General features: G+C 44.9%; 2 protein-coding genes across 5 annotated transcripts in view; one reads left to right on the top strand and one right to left on the bottom strand.

Annotated features, from left to right (window-relative positions):
• LOC140731625 (multidrug and toxin extrusion protein 1-like) overlaps positions 1–4,434 on the top strand; it is a 63,377-nt gene extending 58,943 nt beyond the window's left edge. For both annotated transcript variants that reach the window (XM_073053202.1, XM_073053203.1), the window contains exons 16-17: positions 69–150; positions 3,372–4,434. In XM_073053202.1, coding sequence (XP_072909303.1) covers positions 69–150; positions 3,372–3,610 — 321 coding nt within the window. In that variant the 3' untranslated portion in view covers positions 3,611–4,434. The remainder of the gene's footprint in view (positions 1–68; positions 151–3,371) is intronic.
• Positions 4,435–6,028: 1,594 nt separating this feature from the next.
• The window catches only part of LOC140731626 (multidrug and toxin extrusion protein 1-like), a 50,566-nt gene continuing 32,525 nt past the window's right edge, over positions 6,029–24,069 (bottom strand). For all 3 annotated transcript variants that reach the window (XM_073053204.1, XM_073053205.1, XM_073053206.1), the window contains 6 exons: positions 23,217–23,292; positions 20,568–20,640; positions 19,441–19,573; positions 16,753–16,847; positions 12,837–12,921; positions 6,029–7,173 (listed from right to left, as the gene is read on the bottom strand). In XM_073053204.1, the coding sequence (XP_072909305.1) occupies positions 6,983–7,173; positions 12,837–12,921; positions 16,753–16,847; positions 19,441–19,573; positions 20,568–20,640; positions 23,217–23,292 (653 nt within the window). In that variant the 3' untranslated portion in view covers positions 6,029–6,982. The remainder of the gene's footprint in view (positions 7,174–12,836; positions 12,922–16,752; positions 16,848–19,440; positions 19,574–20,567; positions 20,641–23,216; positions 23,293–24,069) is intronic.

Below are 24,069 nucleotides of genomic sequence, written 5' to 3'. Positions count from 1 at the left end.
ATGGATCGTTCCTTTGCACAGAAAACTTGTTCTTCTCTTCTAATGAAGCTTTTCTGTTCCCCTTGAAGGCAATGATCAACGCTGGTATGAGGCTAAATGTGGACACTACTTACAGCTCCAGTAACAGCCAGGCAAACGATATTCCAACAGGTACCATGAATTTAGTCACTTACCCTTTGAAAAGTGATTGCCTGAGCCCATCAAGATTAGTTTTATTTGTCACCTGAAATTGAAACGTTGAACCATACAGTGAAATATGTCGACTTGCATCAACATGGTCAAAGGATTGTGCTGGGGGGCAGCCCACAAGTGGCGCCAAGCTTAGACGCCAGCGTAGGTTGCCGACAACTCACTAACCCCAACCTTTCTTCCAAACATTCCTCCAACAAGTGTTTCTTCCAAACTTTCTTTGGAATGAGGGTGGAAACCCACGCAGTCACGGGGAGAACGTACAAACTGCTTACAGACAGTGACGGGAATTGAACTGAGGTCATTGGCACTTTAATAGTGTTATGCTAACCACTAGACTACCGTGCCACCCCTAGCATTTTTCTGGTAAAAGGCAATGCAAAAAAATAGCAGTATCGTTGTATCTCTTACTCAACAAATAGGAGTGGAATGCCATTCAGCCCATCAGCTCTGTACCTGTCTAATCTGCATCTTTACTTCTGTATCAGCTCTCCATAGCCTTTGAATTGATTATCTTTCTTAAATGTATCTGCCTTCAATCCAGTAAAGTGTATAGTGATAGATCTTGGAAGGTTGAACTTGAAGACTGAGTACAGGAGTAACAGCAGGATTCTTAACAATGTGAAGGAACAGAGGGACCCTGAAGTCCTCATCCACAGACCCCTCAAAGTTGCCCTGCAGTTTGATAGGGTGGTTAAGAAGGTGTATGGTGTTTTCATTAGTCAGGAAATTGAGTTCCAGAGCAACAGGGTAATGTTGCATCTCTATAAAACCCTGGTTAGACTGCACTTGGAGAATTGTGTTCTAGGAAGGATGTGGAAGCTCTAGAGAAGGCCCAGAGGAGATTTACCGGCATGCTACCTGGTTTACAGAGCACGTCTTCTGAGAAAAGGTTGAGCTAGCTAGGGAGCAGGGGAGCAGGAAAGGTCACTTAATAGAGGCATACAAGATGATGAGAGGCATAGATTGAGCATACAACCAGAGACATTTTTCCAGGGTGGAAATGGCTAATATTGAAGGGGCATTATTTTAAGATGATTGGAGGTAAGAATAGCGGGTTGTCCGAGGTAGGTTTTTTTTACACAGAGAGTGGTGGGTGCAGCATGGAATGTGTTGGTAAAGGCAGATACTTTAGGGGCATTTAAGAGACACTTCAAAGGGTAGAGGATGAAAGGAGAATGGAGGGTTATGGAGGAGGGAAGGGTCGGATTGATTTTGGACTAGGTTAAAAATTTGGCACCTCATTATGGGCTGAAGTGCCTGTATTGTGCTCTATGTGCTATCACTCTGGGTAGGGAATCGCAGAGACTCACTTCTCTCTGCAGGCGGAGGTTCCTACACACCTTGAGCTCACCCAGCTCACCTGGAGCTATATCGTCATAACAAGGTATAAATCATGAACCACCCTTCCCAACAGAACTAGCAGGCCACCTCCACCAGACAGGACACAATGGTATCAGAAGACAGCTCACCTCACCTTCTCTGGGGCAAAAACAGGGATCAGGGCTAAATGGGGGTAATGCAGTGATCAACAATGGGGCAGTTAATGTTGCCTGGGGATGTGGCTGACTTTGACCACACCTTCTCCATTTCCCGGACATCCATGCTCACCCTATCTTCCTGCCACCTTAACGGGGATAGAGTTCCTCATGTCCTTACCTATCACCTCACTAGCCTCCGCATCCGATTCATCATTCTCCACAATTTCTGCCATCTCCAAAGGGATCCTACCAGCAAACACATCTTCACCTCCCCTTGTCCCGACTCTCTGTTTTCCACAGGGATCGCTCCCTGTGGTTCCTATGTCCATTCTTCCCTCCAGCTATCTCCCTCCCTGCACTTAACCCTGCAAGTGGCCAAAGTGCTACAACTGCCCATTCACCTCCTCCCTCACCTCCATTCAGGGCCCCAAATAGACCGTACAGGTGAGACAACTCTTAACCTGAGAATTTGTTGGGGTCATATATCATGCCTGGTGCCTCTGATGTGGCTTTCTCTACCTTGGTGAAACCCTTTGAAAACTGGAGCACCGCTTTGAGCATCTGCCAAAAGCAGAATTCCTGATGACCAAACATCTTAATTCTGATTCCCATTCCTGTCCTGGACTGTCGGTCCATGGCCTCCTCTTGTGTCAAGTTGAGGCCATCCTCAGGATGGAGGAGCAACACCTAATATTCCATCTGGGTAGCCTCCAACCTGATGGCATGAACATTGATACCCCTCCAGGAAAATTTTTCCCTCCCCTTCCCGCTTCTTCTATTTCCCACCCTGGTCTCTTTCCTCTTCTCACCTGACTATCACCTCCCCCTGGTGCCCATCCTCCTTCCCTTTCTCCCATGGTCCACTCTCCTCTTCTATCAGATTTCTTCATCTCCAGCCCTTTACCTTTCCTACCCACCTGGCTTCACCTATCACCTTTTTATTCTAGCATCTTCCCCCTTTTCCAGTCCTGAAGAATGGTCCCGGCCTGAAATGTCAACTGTTTGTTCATTTCCATTGATGCTGCCTGACTTGCTGAGTTCCTTCAGCATTTACTGTGTGTTATTGGGAAGTTAAAGTCGCCCACTACAATAACAGTCTAGCTGCTATCTCTTTCCACCAGCATTCCTGGGGAGAATAAAAATAGAATTAGTGTAAAAATGAAAATAATTAGTGTTACAAATTAGGCAACATGGAGAGGGAATAGATATCGTATGTAGCAAATCCACATTCAGTCAGGTCTCTTCGTATAATCTCCTCTGGACACGTCCAAATGATTTCCCCTTTGGTCACATTTCATCGAGTTTACCTTCCCCCCCACCCCCGGACTTGTGTGACCCAGTTAGATAAGCCAGTGGGTTGCTTAGAGGTGCCCAAGTTCCCTCATGGTATTTTCGGACATTATTGCTACAGGTGACTGTGGAGGCCAAGTCATTGGGTATTTCCATTGGATGTTGATAGGTTCTTGATTAGTAAAGACGGTGAACGTTACGGGGAGAAGGCGGGGAATGGGGTTGACAGGGATAATAATTCAACCACAATGGAGCAGATCTGAATGGCCTAATATTGTTCCTGTGTCTTTGGTCTTATGGTCTAAATGGGAGTTTGGTGGTTTGTGCAGACTTGGTGAGCCAAAGGGACTGTTTCCATGCTGTTTCTCCATACGATCCCATAAAGAGTTTCAATATGGCTTTCCTTTATAGAGGTGCGGATGGAGGATACGTCTGTCATTGTGCTGTCCGACCTTAATCAAGTGGAGAGCAACGTTGACACCGAGCGGCTCAGGGAAGAAACCTCCGCGCCGGAAATCGGAGTTACCATTGTTGGCGAAATCCTGTCCACGAAACAACTCATCCTTCGCCGGGGACTGGCCTTCATCTCGGGGCCTGTAATCCTGATCATCGGGGTGGTGATACAGGTAACAGTAGCCAAAGGCACGTAATCCCCTCGGTGAACCAACCAGAGGGAAGCGGGGATGCCGAGGTGGAGGAGTACGGCGCAAGTTTTCCAGCTGTTCCAAACTCTACTGGAGTGGAGCTTTTTTTTTAGTACATATGGACTTGATGCACAATCCAAAGATCTTCAAATTCCTAGCCAAAGGAGTCTTTGCTAGCAATCAATCTTCTGGTAATTGGTGATTAGTTTAATGTCATATGTACCGAGATGTAGTGAAAAACCTTTGTTTGCATGTCACCCAGACAGATCATTCCATATATTCATGTATTACAACAGGAAAAGCAATAACAGAATGCAGAAGGTAGTGTTACATTTACGGAGCAATTACAGGGCAGGGAGACGAGAGACATGATGATGTAGACGGAGAGATCAAAAGCTGATCATTATCAATGGACTGTTCAGGCATCTGATAACAGTTCTTGAGCCTGGTGGTGTGTGTTTTCAAGCTTCTGTATCTTCTGCACAAGGGAAGGTGGGAAAAGAGAGAATGACTGGGGTGGGAGGGGTTGTTGATTACGTTGGCTGCTTTCTTGAGGCAGCACAAGGTGCAGCCGGCCACGGAGGGGAGGCTGTTTTTCAATATGGACTGCACTCTCTGCGGTTTCTTGCCGTCTTGAGCGGAGCAATTTGCTGTCAAGCACCTAAATTGCCTCAGCATGGAACACTATGGGCAAAGTGCTGGAAGATGGGATTGGTAGGGATGGGTTCCCTCAGTAGGCATGTTCATGGTGGGCCGAAAGGCCTGTTTCTGAGCTGTGTGTCTCTATGACTCTACCTATAACTTGAATAAACTGATGTTACCCTCATTTTCTTTAGATTGGATGTACCTAATATTGAGTGAAGGACTTGTAGATGCCAAAGACATCTAGACTTTGTTTGTATTAGATATATTAAGGATCTTGAACTCTGCTGCATCCTACTTTAGTTCCGTGCACCATTACTATCAGAGAGAGGTAAAATTCTACTGCAGAATGAACACTTTTACCACATAGTATATGATGCGTTCCTTACCCGCTGACCAGCAGCCAATATATTGTGTTGAGGATTATACAGTGTGGCATGTTTTATTCTGCTGCTGAGATGGAGTTCTTTTGAGCTTACTCTTTGAGAGGTGAGGCGAGACAGGGATTTTGACTGGTTTGGAGGCAGTAGACAATAAAGTTAGATGGCCCTGAAATGGTTGGTAGCACTTTGAATCCTCTAGGGCAGAGGAAGCCCATCTGATTCCAGATGATGCTTTGCAGTTGGGTAGGATGTTCCCAGTGTAGGTGCCACCTGCCAGTCACCAGATCACAAAGGAGGTCACGTGATTGGAAATGGTGCAGGAATGGAAGGCACGCCTTCCTAATCACGGTCAAGACCTGGTACTTGGATTCCCATTATAAGACATAAAATTATTTTTTTAACTGCCCTTTTATTTTAATTGAATGGAGCCTTGGAAACTACATTGCCTCTTTTTTTTTTAAAAAAAACAGCTGCATGGACCAACCAATGCACAGAGCAGAAAAGTTTTACAGCCCTGAAAACTGCAGGGCACTTTAAATGTTTTTATTCGAAATGTGCATACTATGAGTATTTAGAAAGAAAATTGAAAAATCGCGTACTTTTGATCACTTACCAAAAATGTCAGAATCTAGCATTTTCACATCAAGCAAGCGCAAAGTACAGCTCGTCCAGATTATTGATATAGACGACAAACAAAAGTGGACTCAGCACTGAACCTTGAGGCACACCATTAGGTCTGAGAGGCAACCATCTACTACCGCTCTCTGTTTTCTCCCACAAAGCCAATGTCTCATCCAATTTACTACCTGGACCAGCCTCCTATGCAGGACTTGCTAAAGTCCATGCAGATAATGTCCACCACCTTCCCTTCAACGTTCCTCATCATGTGCTCAAGAAACTCTGGTATAGACATGACCTGTGAGATGACAGGGTGGTGAACTGGATGAACAAATTTGTAGGTGACACCAAAACTGGAGGTATAGTGGACTGGGGGGGGTGGCTATCAAAGCTTGCAGCAGAATCTGGACCATCTAGGAAAATGTTCATGTGGTCCTCTTGGAGACCACCAAGATGGAATCTGAGGTGCACTTCTCCTAGCTACCAACACCTGGTTTAATTGATGAGCAGAAGTAGGCCACCTGGCCCCTCAAGCCAGTCCCACCATTCAATATGATCATGGCTGATCTGTCCCAAGCCCCACGTGAACAGGGATTCCCAAACCGGGGTCCACGGTATTGGTCCATAGCATAAAAAGGTTACCCCTGGTTTTGAAGGAGAATGGAAATTGGTACTAAGCAAGATCCATAACTAATTTACAGTAGAGAGTTTGCAACAGATTTGTAGTTGCTTTGAACTAATTTATATGAATGGAATTGAAATTCCTAGCCGTTGGTTAATATTATAGAAAACATTATTTCTAGTGATGCTTGCTGCTCATTGTGAAAGCTGTTAATGTTCTGGCTTGAGAATGTTGTTCTTCTAATCAGCCACCCCACTGTCAATGTTTTTCAGTAGTGAACAGTACAAAGACTTGACCACCCTTCAAAGAATGTTCATTAGAGATATAGAATACTATCTCAGTGGAATTCTACTTTGTTTTACTTAATAATTTAATTGTAATGGTGAAATAACAGTTCAGAAATATAAATCTGTTGTTTTATACTATTTAGATAAATTAGTACATATAGTTTATTCTTATTTAGGATTTATCCATGAAAGCCTTTGTATAATAAACCTATGTTGTGGACATCTTTATTGAGGGTTTCGTGGAAGTTAATAAGTGGGCTGATTTATATTACCTCAGCCACACGAGAAGACATTAACATTTACCAACCTTGTGGTATAATTACCGATCCAAATCTCTTTCCAAGCTATGAACTACGTGCACAGGTGAGATTTTTTTTTCAAAATTCTCCTGCATTTCCTCATGTTGTAGTGGATGCACAATTTGGGTTTCCTCCGGGTGCTCTGGTTTCTTCCCACGTTCCAAAGACGTATGGGTCAGTCACAGACCTCCCTTGTCTGATTGACTGCAATCTGTCCCTAGGAATCAGGTTCGATGGTTTCCAAGAACTCAACATAGAACAATTTCTGTCGGACATCTGGAGAGTAACCAGCTCACAGTATTCAGCACTGATCAGCAGGCAGGTGTCCCTTCATTGCAGTTTTGTACACTAGAAAAACACCTTGAAGCACGGGAGCCTTCTGGAATAGGGCAAAATATAAGGTGGACTCAAACGTTCATGGTTTTTCTCTTCATTTCAAACTAGGCTTGGTTTCAGGGAATGGAGCTCGTATAAACAGCAGTTGTACCGTGAGCTAAGTCTTTGTGTCTGATACATCGCTGAGATCCCTACAGCTCGGTGAAGCGTATGACAATCCCGACTGCCAGGGTCGCCAGCGCGCCAAGTACGAGGAGTCCCCGCCGGACAATCAGCTGAGCAGGTGACAAGATGTCCTCTGATAGGCTTCCCCTCACCACCAGAGGGCTGCCCACTGGCTGAGCTGTCTCTTCAGGGCTCTGGGATAACCCCGAGGTGTCACCTGCCATGAGGAACAAATAGTCTTGTTAGTCCTGGACCTTAACAGCATACTAGACTGACGACATAAACGCCACGGCAACAAAAGCAGGAGGGAGGATAGGCTCCCTCCTGAGTGGCTCCCCTCCACCATTGACAGAGTACGGGTCAGGGGTACAACATACAAGCTGAGTTCCAACAACATTTAGGAGGTGATGGGACGTTATGTTGAAGTTGTATAAGGCCTAATTTGGAGTACTGGGTGCAGTTTTGGTCACCTACCTACAGAAAGATATAAATAAGGTTGAAACAGTCCAGGGAAAACTTACAAGGATGTTGCCGAGTCTGGAGGGCCTGAGTTAGAAGGAAAGGTTGTATAGGTTAGTATTTTATTCCTTGAAAAGCAGAAGATCGAGGGGAGATTTGACAAGAGTTATACAAAACTATGAGGGGCACAGACAGGATAAATGCAAGCAGGCCTTTTCCACTGTGGTTGGGTGGGACTACAACTAGAGGTCATGGGTGAAGGGTGAAAAGTTAAAGGGAAAGCTGAGTGGAAACTTGTTCACTCAGGGGGTCATGAGAGTGTGGAATGAGCTGCCAGCACAAGTGGTGCATGCAAGCTCGATTTCAACGTTTAAGAGAAGTTAGGTACAGGGATGGTCGGGGTGTGGAGGGCTATGATCCCAGTGCAGGTCGATGGGAATAGGCAGTTAAAATAATTTGGCACACACTAGATGGGCCGAAGGGCCTGTTTCTGGGCTGTACTTTTCTGTCACTCTAACAACGTTTAAGAAGCTCGATGCCTCCTGTTTGACTGATACCCCACCTGCACCCGCCTTAAAGATTCACACCCTCCAGCAGCTGCACACATTGGCTGCCGTGTATACCGTCAGACAGCACTGCAACACACGCAAAGCGTAGCGGAACTCAGCAGGTCAGGAAGAAGCATCGATGTTTTGGGTAGAGACTTATATATAACCATATAACAATTACAGCACGGAAACAGGCCATCTCGGCCCTTCTAGTCCGTGCCGAACGCTTACTCTCACCTAGTCTCACTGGCCCGCACTCAGCCCATAACCCTCCATTCCTTTCCTATCCATATACCTATCCAATTTTGCTTTAAATGACAATACCGAACCTGCCTCTACCACTTCTACTGGAAGCTCATTCCACACAGCTACCACTCTCTGAGTAAAGAAATTCCCCCTCATGTTTACCCTTAAACTTTTGCCCCCTAAGTCTCAACTCAAGTCCTCTTGTTTGAATCTCCCCTATTCTCAATGGAAAAAGCCTATCCATGTCAACTCTATCTATCCCCCTCATTATTTTAAATACCTCTATCAAGTCCCCCCTCAACCTTCTACGCTCCAAAGAATAAAGACCTAACTTGTTCAATCTTTCGCTGTAACTTAGGTGCTGAAACCTAGGTAACATTCTAGTAAATCTCCTCTGTACTCTCTCTATTTTGTTGACCAGAACTGTACACAATACTCCAAATTTGGCCTCACCAATGCCTTGTACAATGTTAACATTACATCCCAACTCCTATACTCAATGCTCTGATTTATACAGGCCAACATACCAAAAGCTTTCTTCACCACCCTATCCACATGAGATTCCACCTTCAGGGAACTATACACCATTATTCCTAGATCACTCTGTTCTACTGCATTCTTCAATGCCCTACCATTTACCACATATGTCCTATTTGGATTATTCCTACCAGAATGTAGCACCTCACAATTACCAGCGTTAAACTCCATCTGCCATCACTCAGCCCACTCTTCTAACTGGCCTAAATCTCTCTGCAAACTTTGAAAACCTACTTCATTATCCACAACGCCACCTACCTTAGTATCATCTGCATACTTACTAATCCAATTTACCACCCCATCATCCAGATCATTAATGTATATGAGAAACAACATTGGACCCAATACAGATCCCTGAGGCACACCACTAGTCACCGGCCTCCAACCTGACAAACAGTTATCCACCACTACTCTCTGGCATCTCCCATCCAGCCACTGTTGAATCCATTTTACTACTTCAATATTAATACCTAATGATTGAACCTTCCTACCCAACCTTCCGTGCGGAACCTTGTCAAAGGCCTTACTGAAGTCCATATAGACAACATCCACTGCTTTACCCTCGTCGACTTTCCTCATAACCTCTTCAAAAAATTCAATAAGATTTGTCAAACATGACCTTCCACACACAAATCCATGTTGACTGTTCCTAATCAGACCCTGTTTATCCAGATAATTATAAGAATACTTTCCATTAATTTACCCACCATTGACGTCAAACTGACAGGCCTATAATTGCTAGGTTGACTCTTAGAACCCTTTTTAAACAATGGAACCACATGAGCAATACACCAATCCTCCGGCACCATCCCCAGTTCTAATGACATTTGAAATACTTCTGTCAAGAGCCCCTGCTATTTCTACACTAACTTCCCTCAAGGTCTTAGAGAATATCCTGTCAGGACCTGGAGATTTATCCACTTTTATATTCCTTAAAAGCGCCAGTACTTCCTCCTCTTTAATCGTCATAGTTTCCATAACTTCCCTACTTGTTTCCCTTACCTTACACAATTCAATATCTGTCTCCTTAGTGAATACCGAAGAAAAGAAATTGTTCAAAATCTCCCCCATCTCTTTTGGTTCCACAAATAGCTGTCCACTCTGATTCTCCAAGGGACCAATTTTATCCCTCACTATCCTTTTGCTATTAATATAACTGTAGAAACCCTTTGGATTTATTTTCACCTTACTTGCCAAAGCAACCTCGTATCTTCTTTTAGCTTTTCTAATTTCTTTCTTAAGATTCTTCTTACATTCTTTATATTCCTCGAGCACCTCATTTACTCCGTGCTGCCTGTATTTATTGTAGATATCTCTCTTTTTCCTAACCAAGTTTCCAATATATACTTTTCATCAGGACTGCAGCAAATCCTTCATCAGAGCACTGCAGTCACTAACCAAGGCTACTCCAGAACAGCATTCAAACCCACAATCCCTCTGTCCCCTCTGGCATCAGAATTCAAAATGCCCCATGAATCTATGAGCACTGCCTCACTATTCCTCGTTTGCACTACTTATTGAAACTTACAGTAATTGTTTATAGACAATAGACAATAGGTGCAGAAGTAGACCATTCGGCCCTTCAAGCCTGCACCGCCATTCTGAGATCATGGCTGATCATCTACTATCAATACCCAGTTCCTGTCTTGTCCCCATATCCCTTGATTCCCCTATCCATAAGATACCTATCTAGCTCCTTCTTGAAAGCATCCAGAGAATTGGCTTCCACTGCCTTCCGAGGCAGTGCATTCCAGACCCCCACAACTCTCCGGGAGAAGTTTTTCCTTAACTCTGTCATCTCCGTTAACTATGTCTTGCACTATACTGCTGCCACAAAACCACAAATTCCACAACATGTTGCGGCTCTATAAAACTCTGGCGAGACCTCTTTTGGTTGCGGTTGACCATGGGTGTTGCGTCCTAGTGTCTACGTGGCACGCAGGGCAGTACAATATGGAGAGCAAGCTGTTGCCCTTGTAGCAGCCTCACCCTCTCCTCGCAAGCGATGAACCCAAAGGGACAGCAGGCACCAGGCATGTCGCAGCGTTGAGCTGAACGTCGGACTGCCTTAGGGACTCCAGCTCCAGATTTTTCCCTCGGGGTTTACTCCTGAAGCCTTCCCCGTGAGTGGGTAGAGCTGCAGGGCTGCAGAGGTTTGTCTCAGATTTTCTCTTGGATGAAGCAATTGGTTTTAAGGTGCCAGTAACCCACCCTTGCCCCTTCTCCTGTCTGTAGAAGTGGTTCTGCTCGGTTTAGTAGCAAAACCACACATGAAGGCCAGGGGACTGGAATTATTTGTCAAAGGCTATTTGAAATAAACACCACTGGGAACATTTCCCCATTACCACGCCCGGCTAATTCTGCTCCTATGCCTTATGGTCTTACAACAACCTTAAGAACCACACTTGTAATATTGTGTTCAATTCTAGACACCTCATTATAGGAAGGACGTGGAAGCTTTAGAGAGGGTGCAGAGGAGATTTAGCCTGGATTAGTGAACATGTCTTAAAAGGATGGGTTAGTGGGCTTGTAAGAGTCAATGAATTTGGAGCCAGAAGCCAAATTCAAGGTAAAGACAGCAAGCGTCCTCCCCTGAAGGACAGTATCAACAAGCTGAGTGCTATGATTATCTGGTGGTTTGATTGGTTACCAAGACTAGATCTACAAAAATAAATAAATAAAATTGGGATTTATTTAATTGGAGACTTAAGATCTGTCTGTCAGAGAGTAAACCCACAGAAAGCATCTGGCCTGGCTTTGTCCTTAGGACCTGCACAAAACAGCTGGCAGGTGTATCTGTAGATGTTGTTAACCTCACCCTGCTTCAATCAGAGCTTCCTACCTTTTTTTTAAGAAAGCCACTATCATCCCATTACAAAAGAAAAACGAATATGCTATTAGTGTTGGTTTGCTACTGTCACATGTACTGAGGTACAGAGAAAAGCTTTTAATGTTCTTGCTACCCAGACAGATCGTGCCTTACATTTATTTATCTACTAATTGAGATACAGCGCAGATAGGCCTTTCTGGCCCTCTGAGCTGTGCCTCCCCACAACCCCGAGCCTAATCACAGGACAACTTACAATGAGCAACCAACCCACCAACCAGCACGCCTTTGGACAGCGGGAGGAAACCAGAGCACCCAGAGGAAACCCCCGTGGTCACGGGGAGAATGTACAAACTCCTTACAGATAGCGGCGGGAATATAGTACTGAACAAAAGACTTAGGCACGTATAAAAGAAGTTCAGTAAAGTGAAGATGCTTTGAAAAATAATGAAAAGTTTCTGTACATCCAAAAAAAAATGAAGAGAACTAAACAATAAAAAAAAACTAAATCAAATCAATATTTGGTGTGACCACCTTTAAAACTGCATCAATTCTCTTAGGTACACTCTTGTGCAGTTTTATAAGAAAATCGACTGGTAGGTTGATCCAAGCATCTGGGAGAGCCTGTCACAGTTCTTCAGCAGACTTTGGCTGGCTCGGCTTGCTCCTGTCTCTCAAGGTAAACCCAGTCAGCCTCGATGAGGTTGAGATCAGAGGCCAGACCATCTGGAACCATATAAAAAAAAATCTAGGGTGCCTAAGACTTTTGCACAGTACTGTACACAGAGGTAGTAAAAACAAAGCAGAGTGCAGAATATCGTCACAAACACGAGACTCTGCAGATGCTGGAAAACTTGAGCAACGCACACAGTGCTGGAGGAACTCATCTATGGAGGGGATCAACAGCTGATATTTTGAACCAAGACCCTTCATCAAGACCTTGTTTATTTCCCTCCTTAGATGCTGTATTTTGGGTATGATGTAGAATGTAGTGTTGTACTCACAGAGAAAATGCAGTACAGGTAGACAAGGGAGATGAATTCATCGTTAGCGTATAAGAGAACTGTTTGAGAGTCCGACAGCAGTGGGATGGAAGTTGTGGAGGTAACTACAATCAGACCTTTATATCTTCTGCCTGATCGGAGAAGAGAGAATGGCCCGATAGGAAGGGTCCTTGATTTTGCTGGCTATTTTCCTGAGGTAGTGTGAAGTTGCAACAAAGTCGGTGGAGGGGAGATTGCTTTTCACGAGTGGAGAGTTTACCTGTGACACCACTGCCTGCAGTGGTGTGTAGTTCAGCTGCCGTGTCAGGTCCCAACCTCGTCTGCAGTCCCGTTCGTTCTCGTGCCTGTTGAAGGGCAACCAGAGAAGAGTCAAGTAATCTGTCACCAGCTCGCTGAGCTCAGCCACATTGTCTCCAGCACAAGGAGGGAGGGAAGTGGCAGTACCCAGTCACCCAAACGTGTGTAATCAGCTTATCAACAGGCCAGCGCCTGCTGCCCCTCCAGGTTAACCACCCTCGCGCAGATCCCCACTAGAGCCAGCAAGCTTAAAAACGGTTCCCAGCCAGCCCTCCCGCACCTGCTTCTGCCCAGTCCAGCAACCCCAGCTCCACCCCCACACACAAGCCCCAGCCTCACAGACAATGTTGTGCCCCCCGTCCACACCCTTGCCCCATCGTCCTACACTCAGGAACGCCTTCCCAGACACCAGCCCCACCCTAGGCCCCAGCTCTGCCTTTGTCCATAATCTGGCCACACCCTCCAGTACCCTGTCCTCTAACATCTTGACCCCACCCTTGTCCACACCAGGCCCACCCTCCTTCTGCCCTGGTCACACCTAGGCCCCTCTCTCATCTACAATGACACAACCTCATAAATTTCTGACCCTACCCCTGTCCCCCAACACCCTGATTCCACACCTATCTACACCAGGCCCTTCCCATCTATACCCTCTTTCTACAGCAAGCCCACCCTCCTACACTCTGACCCAGCCCCTGTCCCATTACACCATAGTCCCACCCACAACTACATCCCATGCTGCTTGGTACAGCCAACACCCTCACAACCGCTCCTGGCCCTGCATCTGCCGACATCCCTGCCCGCTGCCCTTCCTATTGAACAGGGTCACATGGGTCTAGGTGTCAGGCAGCCAACCACAGGGTAAGGCCAGGTATATCTCAGTATTGGTCTCTACGGTCGACTGTGTAGCCTTGAAATGCGACCGCGCACAGCTGTTAGTGGCTCTTAGACCCCAGGGTAGGGGAGTGCTAAACCCCACCCGGAGAACCCTGCACTCCCCCAGCTCCATCCTCAGGCACATCTCTTAATCCCTCTTCCGCAAGCTTCCCTGGCCATCGGGGGGAGGCACAGGAGCTTCAAGACACGCACTCAAGATTTTAGGAACAGCTTCTCCTCCACCATCAGGATTCTGATTGGACAACGAACCCACCATTGAGAACTCACCTTCTTATTTTTTGTTCTCTTTATGCACTAAATCATATATTCATGATTAATATATTAGTCATATGTCAGCGATATTAAACCTGATTCTGATTCTCATGCTTCGGAGTTCCCAATATAAACCTGATCTCTTCCCTCACCCTCTCTCCAAATGCTCTTTAAACTGCCTCTATCTCTCTGGCCACGATCTTTCCTATCACCTGACTCCTAAAGGGGCCTAGGATTGCACTGAACCAACAAATTACTCCTGGGATGATTTATTACATTAGAATTCTCCTGAAATCGCTGGGCCCTCCTACTTCAGCTGATTAAATATTCCCACGTTTCATTGCTCCACTGTGGTAGCCTTGCCTTCAAAGTCAAAGTTACTTTATTGTCAAAGTATGTAAACATCACCATATACTACCCTGAGATTCATTTTCTTTCAGGCATTTACAGGAAAATAAAGTGACTCAATAGAATTGATGAATTTATGGATAAACTATACATAAACAGGGGTGGAGCTACATCTCAACCAAAGGAGGTGTGAGGTGCTCCTTCCCAACACTAGCCTGCAGGTCACCCCTTGGGCAAGGAGTAGCACCTGTTCAGTCCCACGATCAGGGTCACGTGAAGCCATGGGAACAGGAGGTGGATGGTCATTTCATTTTTCAATCTTTTTATTGATTTTCAGATAGATAGATAGATAGATACTTTATTCATCCCCATGGGGAAATTCAACTTTTTTTCCAATGTCCCATACACTTGTTGTAGCAAAACTAATTACATACAATACATAGCAAAACTAATTACATACAATACTTAACTCAGTAAAAAATATGATATGCATCTAAATCACTATCTCAAAAAGCATTAATAATAGCTTTTAAAAAGTTCTTAAGTCCTGGCGGTAGAATTGTAAAGCCTAATGGCATTGGGGAGTATTGACCTCTTCATCCTGTCTGAGGAGCATTGCATCGATAGTAACCTGTCGCTGAAACTGCTTCTCTGTCTCTGGATGGTGCTATGTAGAGGATGTTCAGAGTTATCCATAATTGACCGTAGCCTACTCAGCGCCCTTTGCTCAGCTACCGATGTTAAACTCTCCAGTACTTTGCCCACGACAGAGCCCGCCTTCCTTACCAGCTTATTAAGACGTGAGGCGTCCCTCTTCTTTTCAAATTTCAAATATATTTCAAATAAATTTCAAATAAAGAATATACAAATCAGAGGAGGAGTTTAGCAATCAGATAGGTAAAAATGTTACGCTGTTATATATATAATGGTCAAAAAAAAAAACTACAACTCCTCATAGCAATTATAAAAAAGATTGGAAATTTTATTTGATAAAGGAAAAAAAAACCTCTAACTAAACTGAAACAAAAAAAAAGAAAAAAGAGAAAGAAAAAAAGAAAGATTGGGCAGTCCAATTGAGGATAAAATTTAAAAAGAGAGAGAGAGAGAGAAAAACATCCTTCCAGTCATCTCCAAACCTTCACGGATAAGGATTTCCCCCCAAAGAGAATAAAGAAAAATAAATAAATTATATCATGTGAAAATATTGAATAAAGAGTCGCCGGACTTGTTCAAAATTAAAGGATGTATCAAATGTCCAGCTGCTAATTTTCTCTAAGCTGGATGGTCATATGGGCAGCTGGTGCATATCACAAGTCACGGTTATGTGACCACTGACGCCAGGTAGACAATCTCTGAAGAGTATTGATAACGGCTGGGGTCACCCATCTTGTAAAGACACTGCCCAGAAGAAGGCAATAGCAAACCTCTTCTATAGAGAAATTTGCCCAGAACAATCATTGTCATAAAGACCATCGTTGCCCACGTCAAATGACATGGCACATAACGATGACTGACGAACAATGAAAAGCTTTAGTTGTGCATGCCAATCCAGACAGATCACACCATCGTTAATTACATTGAGGTAGTACAAGGAAAACATATTGCAGAATATAGTGTTACAGTCACAGAGAAAGTGCAATGTGAGTAGACAAATAAAGTGCAAGGGCCACAACAAGGTACAGTACTGTGCAGAAGTCTTACGCACATATATATAGCTAGGGTACCCAAGACAATGTAAAGACACTGCCCAGAAGCAGGCAATGGCAAACCACTTCTGTAGAAAACTTTGCCAAGAACAATCACGGTCATAAAAAGACCATGATCACCCACATCATATGACACGGCACAGAATGAATGAACGAATACAGAAACTAAGACTGACAAACAACCAATGTACAAAAGAAGAAAAATCATGCAAATAATAAAAATATGGAAATAACTAATACTGGGAACATAAATTGTAGAAGTGAGTCTATTGGGTTGCGGATTCAGGTCCCTAAATTCCGCGATTAATCCTCTTTTACATAATTCCCTCCCTAAGAGATATCTCACAGTTCACAATATTGGTCTTGACCCTTTGTCTTTGCATGGAGCCTGTTCCTGTCTTGGCAACCCTCCCTAGAAGTGTCCTTAAAGCTGCAACATTGAAGGTGCTGTATAATTGTCACATTGGTTGTGTAGTGCATCAACCCTCAGACAGGAAATGCCTCTCCCTCCCGTGTACAAGCTCAGGGCAGTGTGGGCCGAGCTTCAGTAGAACTACCACTGCTTCTCCCACAGCATGCTCAACGTCGACTCAACAGGACGAGCCTTGCTGACTCCCTTCCTTCCCCCTATACATCACACAGTCACCAAGTACACACTAGTAAACCAGTGCTTGCCTTTTCCACTGCTGCAGTCCAATCCATCCTGAAGATGACCGTCAAGAAGAAAACAGACAGCAGAAAGGTACTGATGGCCAATCCCACCCAAAGACCTGGAAGAAACAGGAAGAGCTCAGTTGGCAAGCACGTTTACTGGAAAAGGTAGACAACATACAGGAAAGATATCAATAAGCCCAAAAGAATGCAGAAGGAATTTACAAAGATGTTGCTTACACATGAATAGGTTATCAGTTTACTCCCTGGAGCACAGGAAGAATGGGGAGAGATCCTACAGAGGTATACAAAATTATGAGGGGTGCAGTTTGGGTGAATACCTGCAGATTTGTCCCCCTTATGTAGCGTGACACTAGTTCATAGGTTTAGGGTGAAAGGTGTTAAATTTAAGGGGAATCTGAGGGAAATTTCTTCACTCAGAGGATGGTGCAAGTGTGGAAGGAATTTGCCAGTGGAAATGATGGGTTCAATTTGTCACATTTTAAGAGAAGTTTGGATAGGTACACGGATGAGAGGGTTTGGTTGAGTGTAGGTAGATGGGACCAGGCAGACCAGGCTAGCATGGACTAGATGGGCTGAAGGTCCTGTTTCTGGGCTGCAGTGCTCTATAACTGCAAGGAGGAGGATCCCAGATGTGGGTTAGGAGTGATCGGGTGACCCATTAGTGCCCTGCTATGTGCAGCTGATGACAGCCACGAAGCACCATGGGCAATTAACCTTAGGAAAGAGATGAGTGTTGACTGAGGGTGCATAATCGAGAATCTGATACAAAGACAACATTGCTTGGAAATCATAAACACAGGAGATTCTGCAGGTGCTGGAAGTCCAGATTAACACACACAAAATGACGGGGGAAACTCAGTGGGTTAGGCAGCCTCTGGGTTAGGCAGAAAAAGAGTTGACGTGTCAGAACAGGACCCACTTCGTTGGACAGAACCACATAGCCCAGGAATAGCCAATAATTTCCAAGTCAGTGATGAAAACCAGGGGGTGCTAGCCTTGTCCTTCTAGAAAGGGTAAGGAGATGATAAGTGACTACAGAGCACCTGATGGATCCTACAACATCACCGCTTACAGTGGTGGACTGGACATTAACGTGCTGAGCTGCTTGCCAAGTTGCTGTTGAATCGGCACTCATTCAAGAAAGTGCTAACTATTCCATCCTGCTTCCTGGACAAAGAGATGGGATAGTATGGTGGGTCTTCTAAGATGGACTCCTGGTCAAGATGGTGCTGAGCATCAAGGTCTCAGCTCAGATGTAGACATATCTTTTTAGGCATGAAAGAATGGTTTTGGGGGCAGCACAGGGAGTTGAGGGTCAGGTTAGGATTTAGAGACAGGGATGTGGGGGAGTCAAATTTCAGTCTATGCCTCCACTCTGCATACCACATTTGAAGGCTATTGATGTGATGTGTGACTTAGAACATCTGTGGATGGATATCGGGCCAGCAAGAGCTAGCAAAAACTAGCAAGGACAAGGGCTGGTGGACCCCAGGTCAGCAGGTACTGGGATTGGAGGTCCGTGCTAGCAGAAGGCACAAGGGCAGTGGCCCCCTAGGTTAGCGAGTCCGGAGTTTGAGACCTAGAGTTCAGAACCCCATCATCAGTGGAGTGCAGGGTCCCATCAGCGATGAGTCCTAGAGCTGATACCGAGTCTGGAAGTCAAAGTCTGATGCCTGAAATCCAAGGTCTGTGAGTCCACAGGGGAAGCTGAAGTCCGAAGTCGGCATGTGCATGAGTCCACTGGAGGCCTGGGTGTGGTCTGTCCTTGGGTCGAAGGACTGTTCGTATGTGTGAGAGGGAGGAAAGAGGCTTGTTTTGCTATAATTGTTGCTTGTGTTGTTCTGCTGAACATTGTGGGTGTGTTATGTTGGCGCTGGAATGCGTGATGACCCTTGCGGGATGCCCCCAGCACAGCGTTAGGTTGTGTTGCTTGTTAATGCAAACGATGCATTTCCCTGTATGTTTTGATGTACATGTGATAGGTAAATGAAACTGAATCTGAATTTGATTAACATTAGCATCTCCTGGATTTCCCAGGCTCCAACACCGTTTTTCAAAGGTGCCACAGCTACACCACGCAGAGCAATAGGCCAACCCACCTACGTGCAGCACGCAGCTCAGTTTGCTTCTCAGGAGAGTGTATGCCTGATTACCTCTAGCCATGGGACATCATGTAACCGTGGGACATCATGTAACCGTGGGACATCGTGTAACCACGGGACATCGTGTAACCACGGGACATCGTGTAACCGTGGGACATCGTGTAACCGTGGGACAACATGTAACCGTGGGACATCATGTAACCGTGGGACATCATGTAACCGTGGGACAACATGTAACCATGGGACATCATGTAACCGTGGGACATCGTGTAACCGTGGGACATCGTGTAACCGTGGGACAACGTGTAACCGTGGGACAACGTGTAACCGTGGGACATCATACAACCGTGGGACATCATATAACCGTGGGACATCATACAACCGTGGGACATCATATAACCGTGGGACATCATGTAACCGTGGAACAACATATAACCATGGAACAACATATAACCATGGGACAACATATAACCATGGGACATCGTGTAACCATGGGACATCGTGTAACCATGGGACAATCCCCCAGTTCTCTGGTTGATTTATAAAGGGTTCTGGGGATACAGGGCATTTAAGTTCAACTCCTCACCAAGAATTCCGAGCTTTGCGGCAAACATCAACGAAATTCCAACAGGGATCCCAATGACATAGAACACTACTAGATTAGCAATTGCTCCGACCTTCTGCATTCCAATTCCTCGGATGATCCCACTGGCAACTCCCTGTGGGAAAGAAAAAGTTTTGACCTTAATATTCAGGATGAAATTGATCATGGCTGATTTATTTTCCCTCTCAACTCCATTCTCCGGCCTTCTCCCTGTAACCTTTGACACCCTTACTAATAAAGAAGCTATCGACCTCCACTACCCAAAGACTTGGCCTCCACAGCCATCTGTGGCAATGCGTTCCACAGATTCACCACCCACATCAGTGCACCCATATCCCACAGGACTGTTCTCACCACTGAGCCATGCCAATATTTAGATTTAGAATAGTAGTTTTCAAAGTTTGAACTTTAATCCTCTTAGAACTGTATAAGCACTGAATATTTTGCATTTTATTTGATAATTTGGAGATACAACGACCCCAACCCCAGTAACAATTATGTGATCAATTAGCCTACTAACCCATGCATCTTTGGAATGTGGGAGGAACCCACGCGGATAGCGGTGGGAATAGAACCTGGGTTGCTGGCGCTGTAGTAGCAATACACTACTGTGCCGTCCAATGAACTCCAAGGAAGTGTATGTTGTGGTAGAGCCATGAATGTGGCAAAATGCCATTCAAGGAGATGTACCAGTCTTGCACCTTATCGTCTACCTGCACTGCACTTTCCGGGTAACTGTAATTCTGCATTCTGTTCCGATTATCCCTCGTGCTGTCTCAGTGTACTGGTACAATGAAATGATCTATCTGGACATGACAATCATAAACCAATTTACCAAGTGCTGGCAGTCCTACACCACACCGCCAACATCTCTCTCTGGTCACTACTGGAAAGTTTCAGGAGTCTTGGGCAAACACAAAGAGCCGGGATTTCAGGTGTGCTCTGTCACTGGGCCCTTTCGTATTCTAGCCAGCAAGGGGAGTGCCTGGCTGAGACTCGCCAGCACTTGTCCTGGGATCGGGCAGGGTCACCTCCCACCCCACTCAGCCTAGACCAGACTTTACTCCTATGGTAAATACTCCACAACATAAGACATGTGAGCGACTTACCGTGCCTATGGCATCACACAGGTGGAAAGGAGCTAGGATTGGTATTATACTCGAAACCAGATCAATAATTTGCCTGTTAAGGATAAAGTTTTAAAGTTCAAAGTTCACACGTCTCCAGATCCAACCCCGAGATTCATTTTCTTGCGAGCGTACTTAATAAATCCATAATAGAATAATGACCATAATAGAATCAATGAAAGACCACACCAACTTGGGCGTTCAACCAGTGTGCAAAAGACAACAAACTATGCAATACAAAAAGAAATAATAATAATAATAAATAAATAAACAACATTGAGAAAGTAAATCCATAGGTTTTAGCTTCAGGCACTTTCAATAACTTCCCGCAGAAATAATAAAATCTGTTTAACTTTCACCTTAGCCCTGCCTTTCCACTCCTGCCCACTACCAACAGCCTTCAACATGGAGGCAAACTTCCTCCCCCACCCCCTATGACTCCCATTCCTCCTCCCTCACCTCCCCCCCACGAATAACGGAAAATGCAAGAATCTGTCATGTTGTAAGCAACTAGACTCTTAAGGAATAATAGCAGGAGTGGGCAAAGTCAACATGGATTTGGGAGAAGAAAACTTAATGTCAAAGTTGTTGAAATTTTTTAGCTCTTTATACATGGTGCAGAAGTCTTAGGCACTGTAGCAGTTACTTGAAAACAAAGCAAAACGGCTGATTTTCATTGAGGGAATTGGCACTGTATGACATGTTTGCAAATAACTGAGTTCCAAGTTGAAAAAAATTATTACAAAACCAGCAAAGACAAATGGTCTTGTAGTGATGAAAATCTAGCAAAACTAAATTAACAATATACCAGAATGAGTAATTAGCAATCAACAAAAAAAATCATCCCCGGCTTGCACCCTATCAACTAAACTAACTTACTAGGACAAAGCATAAATACATAACTATACTCATTTGCTTCTACCGTGCCCCAACCCACGTGACAAATTATTGAAACCCATAATGAATGCACAACACAAAACACAATGCAAACAGAAAATAGACACATGGCTCCTAAAAGCATATACATATGTAACTAGGGTGCCTAAGACGTTTGCATGGTATTGTGTTTGTCAATGTGGAGTGGAGAGCAAGTTAGCCAATCTGACAGGAGCAAAGGACGCTGAGATGATGGGATTTTGGGATGTTGGGATCTGGATGTTGGATATTTGATGGAGACCCGATGAAGAGTCGTAACATGAAATGTCAACTCGCCACTTCCCTCCACAGATGCTGCCCAACCCACTGAGTGTCTCCAGCATTTTGCATGTTGCTTGAGATTCCGGTACCTACAGACTCTGCTGTCTCTTGTACTCGCTAGAGTTTGGAAGAATGAGAGGGGAGCTGACCGAAACAGATCACTCTGCATCAGGACTTCTAATGTCAGCATTGTGGATCTGGTTAAGGGGGTCGAGAAGGAGTTCATGGTGAAACACGTCAGGGAATGTCGAGGAGGCTTGACTCTAAAGCAGAGCAGCAGAGACGATTCAGCGGTGTGCGATAACTTTAATAATAGACTGCAAAATAACACGTCACAAGGAGCGCTACACGCAACAGGCGACTAGGTAACTGAAGGCTAGGAGCACCTGGTTGAGTCCTGCTGGTTCATTGGGTGAGAAGGTCTGTGGACGAGAGCTGGGTTTAAGTAGGCAGCAAGTGATGAGTTAGAAATGAGACAAGTCACAAACAAGAGAAAATCTGCAGACGCTGGAAATGGGAGCAACACACACAAAGTGCTGGAGGAACTCAGCAGGCCAGGCAACATCTGTGGAAAACAGCACGAGAGAAAATCTGCAGATGCTGGAAATCTGAGCTCCTGCCAAAGGGTTTCAATAGACAATAGGTGCAGAAGTAGACCATTTGGCCCTTCAAGCCTCCACCGCCATTTTGAGATCATGGCTGATCAACTACTATCAATACCCAGTTCCTGCCTTGTCCCCATATCCTTTGATTCCCCTATCCATAAGATACCTATCTAGCTCCTTCTTGAAAGCATCCAGAGAATTGGCCTCCACTTCCTTCCGAGGCAGTGCATTCCAGACCCCCACAACTCTCTCCCCACATTTCGGCCCAGAACGTCCGCTGTACCTTTTTCCATAGATGGTGCCTGGCCTGCTGGGTTCCTCCAGCATTTTGTGTGCATTAGAAATGAGTGGCAGGTGATTCCTATTAGCTGGGAGGAGACTGAGAGATGTGTGTCTGTGCAGGTCTACCGAAACAGGCTCTAGTGCACATTATTTATGACAGCGCCAGTGACAGTAATACTGTTGTATATTTAACTACGTATATGTTGTGTATGCACCTTGTTAACTTGTATATCTACAGAATACTCTTTTTAATCTGTTAATATATTTGTGTTAATATTATTTTACGTGCTGCATATGATATACACACACAGTGTTTTGCACCTTAGTCCAGAGGAACTTTGTTTCGTTTAGCTGTATACATGTATGTGGTTGAATGGTATAAACTTGATCTTGAACTTGACACTAGGCTTATCAGCACAAACATCTACATATATTACAACAGTTATAGCACTCCCAGGATATTCTGTACGCCATGAAAGACTCTGGGTGGCCCCAGGACACCCTCCATCACATCCGTCCCTCCTTCCTCTCAGTAAGCTGTACGTACTGATCATTAGTGAAGATCTTGGGTATAACGTCCTTCAGCAACAGCAGGAAGGCCATGAGAAGTAGAGCCACACACCCTGTTCAAAGAGCACACAGAGAAATAAATGAAATAAACAGATCATCAAGCATTTTTATTCTTAGCAGTGTGGAGGAACAGAGGATTCCTCTGCCCCGAGATCCCTCAGTGTTGATAGGGTGGTTAAAAAGGAGTGTGGTGTGCTGACCTTCAATAGTCATGGCATTGAGTTCAAGAGACACAAGGTGATGTAGCACCTCTACAGAGAGAAAGGAAGTGAGAAAAGTGGGGTGTGGGGGGGAGGGGAGGGATGAAGTGATAGTGGGAGAAACAAGAGAAAAGAGAGATGGACTGATAGAAACACAATGATCCAAATCTCTGTGTACTTAGCCACGGCATCATTGTACACTCAGTGGCCACTTTATTAGGTACACCTGCTTGCTAATACAAATATCTAATCAGCCAATCCTGTGGTAGCAACTCAATGCATAAAAGCATGCAGACATGGTCATGAGGTTCAGTTGTTGTTTAGACTAAACATCAGAATGGGGAAGAAATGTGATCTAAGTGACTTTGGTTGTGGAATGTTGGTGCTAGACAGGGTGGTTTGCGTATCTCAGAAACTGCTGATCTCCGGTGATTTTCATACACAACAGTTTGTAGAGTTTACAGAGAATGGTGGAAAGAACAAAAAAATATCCAGTGAGATACAGTTCTGTGGGTGAAAACACCTTGTTAATGAGAGAGGGCAGAGGAGAACGGCCAGACTGGTTCAAGCTGACAGGACAGTGACAGAAACTCAAATAACCACGTGTTACAGCAGTGGTGTGCAGAAGAG

This window comes from Hemitrygon akajei, chromosome 8, assembly GCF_048418815.1.
Source record: "Hemitrygon akajei chromosome 8, sHemAka1.3, whole genome shotgun sequence".
Lineage (NCBI taxonomy): Eukaryota > Metazoa > Chordata > Chondrichthyes > Myliobatiformes > Dasyatidae > Hemitrygon > Hemitrygon akajei.
The sequence above is the reverse complement of the archived record's forward strand: the minus strand, read 5'-3'. Positions and strand labels throughout refer to the sequence as shown.